At 34.1% G+C, this 8,755-nt stretch overlaps 1 protein-coding gene across 2 annotated transcripts in view; it reads right to left on the bottom strand.

Moving 5' to 3' along the window:
* Window positions 1–6,884: 6,884 nt before the first annotated feature.
* Window positions 6,885–8,755, bottom strand: part of LOC119840740 (zinc finger protein 774) — a 46,000-nt gene continuing 44,129 nt past the window's right edge. For both annotated transcript variants that reach the window (XM_038367460.1, XM_038367461.1), the window contains exon 3: window positions 6,885–8,683. In XM_038367460.1, the coding sequence (XP_038223388.1) occupies window positions 7,776–8,683 (908 nt within the window). In that variant the 3' untranslated portion in view covers window positions 6,885–7,775. The remainder of the gene's footprint in view (window positions 8,684–8,755) is intronic.

The raw sequence follows: 8,755 nt of genomic DNA, 5'->3' as shown, positions 1-8,755 counted from the left end.
GATATTTAGTTTTATTTGCTAACAAATTAACTTCCACGTTTTGATTAAAATTCTCAATCTGTCGGATTTTCGAAATATAAAGCAAACGATATTGCTCATACATTGACATTGGCAAACCATGCTTGTTTTTACATTAAATTTTAGATAAATCCGTTCAATAGCTATTACATTAAAGAAAAAGAAACAAAAATAAAGTTTTTCAGCCCCTGGAGGTAGGTTTGAATTGTGTTAATTAATTAAATTCAAATCTACTAGATGGCGCTATAAGCAATTACATTTAGATTAAGTTTTTCAACTTTTTTTGTATATTGGAATAAAAATTTTGAAGTACACTATATCGCCGTAGATTATAAGCAGATTTGTGCCTCTCCGTCACAAAGCCACAGCGAATAAAAATCCATGTATTCTAAATCAAGTACAATATTGTATGTAATGAATTTGACGCAAGAGCCAGAGCTTAGCGTGCTCACATAGTTAAATGAAAATTTTAACAATTGACCTAATTATTTACTAATTAAAGTTTTTTTCTAAGATATATTTCCTAACACCAGCCTCATATAGCATTATGTTATCTGCGTTAAAAGCATCAATCGTTATTCTTAATGGTAAAAAAATACAACATTTTTTCTGAGGCCTTTTCAGCTGTAGTCAAATGTTAAATAAAATTAATTCTTTTTCAGTTACTTATTGTGTCAAGGTTTAATATTATTAAAATAAAACAGGTAAACAGTAAATAGGGTATTAAAAGAAAAGTAAATAAAACTGCTCTATATTGCTTCAGTTGGACTAAAAAGTGTTTATTTGATAAAATACAACGAGCTTACTTTTTACAACATTTTACTTCTATTAAATGACAAAAACAAACAAAACCCTTAATAGAATAATAATATACATAAATACGATGGTATCAACTTTCAACGCATAATATGTAACTAATATAAATGCAAATCTAGGCAAGAACGTTACAATTCAATTAAAATACAATAAATCTAAAATAATAAAAATTAATATAATTATAAAATAACTATACGAAAGAAGTTACATGGTGAAGAATCTAATACAAATTTTCTATAAGATCACACTTATACTTTTGACCTAACCGAATCGAATTTTGTATTTAATACTGATATCATTTTGGAAGAACTATAAAATATATTTACAAATTCACTTTTTATATTAATTGCCAACGTTAAAATTTTTCGCCCGGATCTTTGTGACCGTATCGCAACCAACTGTTTCGAAAAAGAAATACCAACAAAAGTCTATGGTGAAATGAAAATAAAACCTGTTTAATCTGTACTGTGTAAAAAGTTCGATCTTGTATTCTGGGATTGTATAAAATCAATCTCATATAGTCTATTTCGGTGTATTTGTATGTAAGAAAATATATTCTATTGTAACACTGTGAGCGGGGCTGCAGAGACATGATTTGTAGGCCTATCAGACATTGGTAACAACTACGCTATCTACGCAACTATAAAATAACATTCAACGTATGTCAAATAAAAGTATATAGGGGTCATTATCATTGTCAAAATAATTTAAATAACTAGAAAACTATGTCCATAACGCTTTTATATCGTTGTTCTGTTTCCTGAGAGTATCTCTTGCGCTATTCTAATACGGCTATGTCACATTACGTGTGGGTTTCTGGTCATTTATTACAAAACAAACATTGCTTTAACAATAAAATCTGGAAGACAGTGGGAACGACACGAAGCCCACAACAAAGCGTCTAACATTTAAGAAAGTTTCAATCAATTCTCCACAGCCCCGGTATAATTCTGTAGAAACCTAACAACATTGTAAAATTACCAGTCTATTGTTGTATATTATAATAAATATGTACAATTAATAATATAACAGCACCCATTTCACTGAAAACCAATATTATCTAACCATAGATAGCTACGCCGCCCACTATGCTTTAAAAAAATCTTTGTAATATGTATATCACGCCGTTATTGTATAAAAAATCTATTGTATATCTTGTAAAATCTGTATATCTATTGTACTATCCGGTATAAGTAACTTTATTGTATTTAAATAAGTGTTGTAGCAAAAATAAGCGGAATGGGCGCCGTAACTTCGACTGTCGCGTCTAATAAAATCTGTAAAAAAAACTCAATCCAGACTACAAGATCATATATCTAATATGTTTTATCTTTTATAAAAAATTCAACAACTCTTATTTTATTGTGGAACTGTTTCAACAAGTCTCTATTGTGATAGAAATTAATTATTATTCATTTTAATTATATAAGTGACAGCGGTTGGCGAGTGTGGCAGTGTACACGATGGAGTTAACAACAAATCAAACACAATATAGGCCACCTATGTTGGCTACCAATTATTCGCTTATCTATACTATATGTTATATTAACCTTACAATAAAATAAGCACATTAAATTATAATACAAATTATTTATAACGCCAAAATAAACGTGTATTGCACTAAATCCGCAATTATTGCTCGCATGTAGAGATAATTTTTGTGTCCTATACAATGAAATAATAATACAATAAAAGTTAAAAAGATACAGGTTAAACACGAAGTACATGTAAATATATAATTATAAACTACAGCGTAAATGGAAGACGTAAAAATAATAATTCGTAGCCAACGGTTTAAATAAAATATGAAATCCCGAAATTCTAATATCCTTACTAGGCTGTCTAAAATAATGTGGAATCTAATATTTAATTTTGGAGTAATATAATGTCAAATTCACACTCTTATTCTTATTTTAAAATTGTGCTGGCTAAAGATATTTTACAGATAAAAAATAGAACGTGTATAAGAGACCGCGTGTACGGAAGAAATAATTCTATTGTAACACAATACTTAAAATATAATAAAATGGATCCAAGCATACGGATCAATATATTCATAGTAATAGTAAAATATTTGAGGTTAAAAAAATAGAAAAATTTAAATCAATAAATATAATTTGAATCTGTGTAGAGATATCGCGTACTAAATAGAATTTTAATTTGTTTGTAAAAAGCTTTGTAATAGATAAAGCGTGAAATACTACGATTTTTCAAATACATATTATTACTATGGTCTTAGAAGCCATTGTAAAAAATCTAGCCATAAAGTATTTTACATAGATAAGACTAATTTGCCAAAACTTATAAATATGTAGAAAATCTCATGACTAAGAGATCAGAATTAAATGCAACGAAATATGAATGTTCGATAAGACCTAATGGTTACGCACTGTCTTTTATATTTAATTGTACTTTTAAATATTTTACCGGAGACTAAGTATTATATTATTTATTAAAAACGTTCCCATTATTTGAAAGAATTATTTATCGTATAAATCAAGGGTCATTAAGGAATTTGTTGAAATAATTTTTTAATCTAATCAGTGTGGATACATAATTGACAGAATGCCGTAATTTGGCGCCAATTTTTTAATAAACAGGCAAGAAATTGCAAAACAATTCTAGTGTAGCTAGACAAAGCGAACCTCCTACGAAGTTGTTCTGTCCGTATGCGTTATTTTGATACTACAATAGGAAAAGAGCTGTATTATTGGAGACCATTGATTTTTTTTTTATATTTCAACTTTTTGATAGAAGATTTTAGTGTCATTTGTATATTGAAAGTGCTAATTGGGATTTTTTAAAACTTCTATGAGAAATACTGATTTATTTATAAATAATATAATATTTTTTTGTATTATGTACGCCACTTTTATATAAATCTTGATTTTCAAGTTATCGATTTCAACTTAGTGAAATTTGACTAGTCCACAGATTAAATTTGCGTCTAGGTAGTCTATTATTTTTTTGTTGTCTATGGGACATTTAACATTTCGGCAAGTCAGCGGTTTGTCTATTCCTTAATAATGCAAATCAAAGGGACTTTAGTCTTTAACCTAAAACGTTTTCACCAAGCAATGGATTAACTTAACTTATTGTATTTAATACAATTGACGCGCACGATAATATATGCAAAGTATACATTTACAATGCAATCTTATTCTCTCCTTTTGTTAAACTTAAAATAAGTATTACATTTGTTAATGGGTAGCAATCGATTAGAAGAAGATTACTTAATGTTAAAGTATAATAGCGTTAGTAAATCACATTAAAATAAATGCGAAATGTTATTATATATGGTATATAAGTAGAGTTATATATGAATGGAATTTCATTCCGTAAACGAATAAACATCGACAGACAAGGCAATAAAAACTAATACAAAATTATGCTTCAACGGATTCGTTTGTCCTTCAATATTGACGGTTGCAGATATAAATAAACGTTACCAAAGCTAGGAACATAGTAAGAACCTAACTAAATGTCAGTGGAGTCTACAAAAAATCAGAGTACAGAAATGTATTGCTTGTAGTGAAATATATCAACTTTTGGATGATCAAATTAATTGGACGGCGCAGATAATTTACAAAACAAAATTACAGTCTTAAAAAATGACACGTCCATACGCAAATAATAAGTACTCGCACTGACAAAACACGCACTTAAGTAATAAAAGAAAAGCGGACCGTGCTCTCTAGTTCATTATACAATAATACAAGGACGCATTAAACTAACACAAGTAATATTATGTAAGGTATACACGAAAAATTGAGCAAAACGTAACGAACAATGAGCAATTAAAACAAACAGCCCAAAATGCACCAAACTTTTTAAAACATGTCGGGCGTAAGAATTACGCGGGAAACAAGCTGTCAAATGAAAAAAAAAAAATAACTTGTTAAAATTATCTGTGATATGTATTAGGCTGATAATAATTTGTGAACGCTGTAAAATTATTTAAAACGTGCCTTTTCAGGCATGAGGATATTGCGAAAAATTGACACACGATTATCCAATTTCCCATCACTCGCTTCACGCGTAACTTACAAAAAACCTGATTTCCTGACACTTAGGTACTTAGCACGTGGTATACTAAAAATGTTAAGTCTATTTCACATTTACTTTTAATAATATTGTATGTAATAAATGTATAAAATATCATCTTTAATCTCTGTATACTTAATCACCTTTGTTTATATTTAAAAATTAAATCCATTTGTATCGGTATAAAAATCTAATTATAAATCTGAGGTTAGTAGTCGGCTATGGCACTGCATGTGTTTGTATTCAAACTTGCGGCGCCGCGCTCTGCTCCCGGCGCCAAAAACGGATATATTGTAAAATGTATAAAAATACTTATAACTATTATTGTATAAGGCTGCTGTATTGTGATGGGTAAATATTTTGGTTCAAATTTTATTAAGTGACCGGTTGAGGCATAAAAATCCAACAATGTTTATAAAAGTCGTACATGGACATCATCAATACGAGGAGGTCAAGTAATAAAATCTGAGCACCGAAAACTGATTTGTAGACTATTGCTTGAGATACACCGGGAGCGGAGTGCCTCGCCTCTCAGGAGGATCACACTTTGAGGATAAATATAGTCACGGAAGAATATTACAAATCTTCGAGAATGGTGTTTTTTTGTTTGTAAACCTCCAAAAGTTTGATAGGAAAAACAATCAGAAACATAAAGACAACGGATTCGCTTGCAATTCTGATATCGATCTAATTTTCTAGTTTCTTTTATCTGTTTAATAAATCTTTTTGAATAAGATTTTGGTATTAGTGATAACTTGCAATGTATAGAATAAGAAATCAATTTATTTCAAAGTAACCAACATTATTTAGAACATAATTGAATTTTGTAGAGCCGAGACAATAACCAAACCAAATAAATTTAACAACTAACAAAATAAATGTCACTAGAATCTCGATCGATTGTCAGAACTGTAATGCTATAAATTTTCATAATAGTCCAATGGTTGATAATTTTTCATAAAACGAACAACACACATAAACAAGAAATCTCGGCCACCTGGTCGGCGACAAATAATAACTATGGTATCCATGTTATGTGACAAGTACCTCCACAAATACATACTATTATCTACTATTATTATTACGTAACATCCCTTATGCGGTAGGAAAACGAAATCATCACAATAATATCGTAAAATAAGCTATATAAGTCGTCTATAGATACAAACAGATGACAAAACGTTTAAAAACCCTGCTCTAGGATCCCGAAACCGCGAAGTTTATAGTCACGGAGACTCGCGTGAGCGCTCTGACAACTACAACAAAGTCGATATATTTCATATATCATCCCTCTGTTCAAAACCTATTCATATCTGTAATGTTATATGTAATTCTGGAGTTCTAAGTATACCTGTAACTAGTGAGGACGCGATTACGGAGGCTCGGGCGATATCGAGAAACTAGAGCACTTCTGAGACATATATATCTTTATTTTCCTAAATACTAATTTATTTCGCGATGAATGATCGAATTGCTTGGTAATTCGAAATTCGATAGCCTAAGCTAAAATTAAGTAAAACATATCTCTGGCATAACCCTCTCTCCGTTCCTACACCGAAAAGCACTTTGCGACATCACACACGTTATCTAATTGGCAAAAATTCGCTAATCTCACTCGTGACGGTTACATTTTTTAAATCAGTCGAGAAAAGGCAAGGGCTGGCGCCCGCGCGGCCTGACAGCCTTAAACAAACACAATTTTGATTTAGGAACATAATCTTTAAATAAAAAAAAATCACGAGTATATTTTTTAACAATCACACGACAATGCTCTCTTCTTTTCGTACAATACACGAAATTTTAACGCTAAATGAGCGAAATAGACGCCTAACCTATCTATCTATCACAGTCCTTTCTCAGTCTGACCCTTTTCCACGTAAATGCATCCAAATTGTCGTATTGTTGAAAAAACTGGTAACAACCTAAACTAGGCCTATAAAAAAATAAACTGGCAGTTATCAATGTCCATTTTCTCAGTATTTGAATATTGGCTCGTCTGAATCTTATTCCGATGTGTTTTTTTAACGTTATTATATATGGACATTACAAAATGGACATTGACATGAAATTACTACATTATTTGGCACCTACATAGTTAAAGAGAAAAATCTCGTCTAGATTAAATGCATTTTATTAAGTTCGTAAGTACTAACAAATAAATGTTTTGATGGCAAAAGGTAACCTACGTTTTTGGTTTGCGTACTTGCATTACTGTTCTTAAGAATTCCATACCAATAAGTTTATAGCGTAATACGCAGATAATTTTAAGTATCTTTAAAACGTTGAGCATATTATTTCTTTCGCCATACCCTGCGTTTGCCAGATATTATAATCTTAACACTCGTAAATAAATTTAACATAATATATCTAAAAAATATTTATTTATTGGGCACATTTTCATGCCGGAAGCATTCATCGCGAAATACCGTTACGTGGTAAAAGAGAATTTCTTACTTTTTAGATTTCAACGAAGAGTTTTAAATTCTAATCTCTGGTTCGATCCGCACGGATTCTGAAGCAAGTTTCGACTGAAGAATCACAGAGAAACCTAACTCTTACGTGGTAACTTAATATTACGGGGCAAAAAACGCTATCTATACTCGCATTTTGACGGTAACACTATTCATGTGAACTCTCGAAAACTGTACATTCGCGACAGGCGCCGGATAGAACTGTTATTTACAGATCGAAGCATGTTTACAGCGATCCGATATCTCGATAAAAGCTCGCAAAAGCGAGTCGTATACTGTGTAACGCGACGCTCCACGTGTCGTCGTCGCAGGCCGGTAGCGGAGGGCTCAGTAGAGGCGGTCGACGTAGAGGTCGTGGTGAGAGGGCGCGTGCGGGGGCGCGTGGTGCGGCGCGGGAGGCCCGGGCGGCCACCGCGGGGGCGTGGGTCACTGCGCTGGCAGGCACGCCACGGCCGCGCCCGGCCCCACTGCCGGTTTGAACTCCGCCCCGGAGGAGAACTGCTGGAATGGTGGCGCGTAGCACTGCGGGAAGTACAGCTCCGGCTTCACGACCGCCGACGCTGGCGGCAGCGGGCGCGGCGTCTTAGCGTCCGCCCGCCGCGCTTTAGCCGCGTGCGGGTTCATGTGGTTGTCTATATGCTTCTTTACTTCGGGCTCGGTGGCGAAGCGCCGACGGCAGTTTGGCATGGGGCAGCAGAATGGCCTGTCTCCTTGATGGGTCCTCGTGTGTTGGTCAAGAATAGCTTTTTGCCTGAAGTCTTTGCCGCATTGTGTGCACTTGTAGGGTTTTTCCCCGGTGTGAATGCGGAGATGCTGGTTCAGAATAGTCCGCTGCCGGAAAAAGCGGGGACAGTACACGCAGCCGTACGGCTTCTCGTTGGTGTGGATGCGCAAATGCTGAGTTAAGTGAGATTGTTGACGGAAACGCTTACCGCATTCTGGGCATGGATATGGTCGAGATTCTATATGAATGCAGCCATGTTGGAGCAAAGTTGACTTCTGCTTGAACTCTTTTTGGCAAATGGGACAGCGGACATAAAGTGGCATTGCGCGTCCGCCAAGTACGTCTGGGAGCTTACCGCCCTTTAGATATTGAAGAGATAGTCCTGACCCGAATACCGTGTGATTGAGGCCTTTTGTATCTTTAAAGTAAGCGGGATACTGCGCCGTGTCTCCAGGAGAGAAACAGGACCCACGCTGCTCGCCATTTTGTCCATCTGCGTCTCCAAAGGTGGATTGTATTTCTTCTTTGTTCTCATCGGGTGGGAAGGGCACATCTTGAGGCCACAGCGTTGGCGTGGTGCCATTCTTGAAGATCAGGTGCGGCGAAACGTCTGTAAAAACGGAATAATCGGTCATTTACATGTCTCGCTCAGCTTTAATGTACTGATCGATCGGGTTAATCG

The sequence above is a fragment of the Zerene cesonia genome, chromosome 7, assembly GCF_012273895.1.
Source record: "Zerene cesonia ecotype Mississippi chromosome 7, Zerene_cesonia_1.1, whole genome shotgun sequence".
Classification (NCBI taxonomy): domain Eukaryota; kingdom Metazoa; phylum Arthropoda; class Insecta; order Lepidoptera; family Pieridae; genus Zerene; species Zerene cesonia.
Note: the sequence above shows the minus strand (reverse complement) of the source record. Positions and strands in the feature narration are given on the sequence as shown.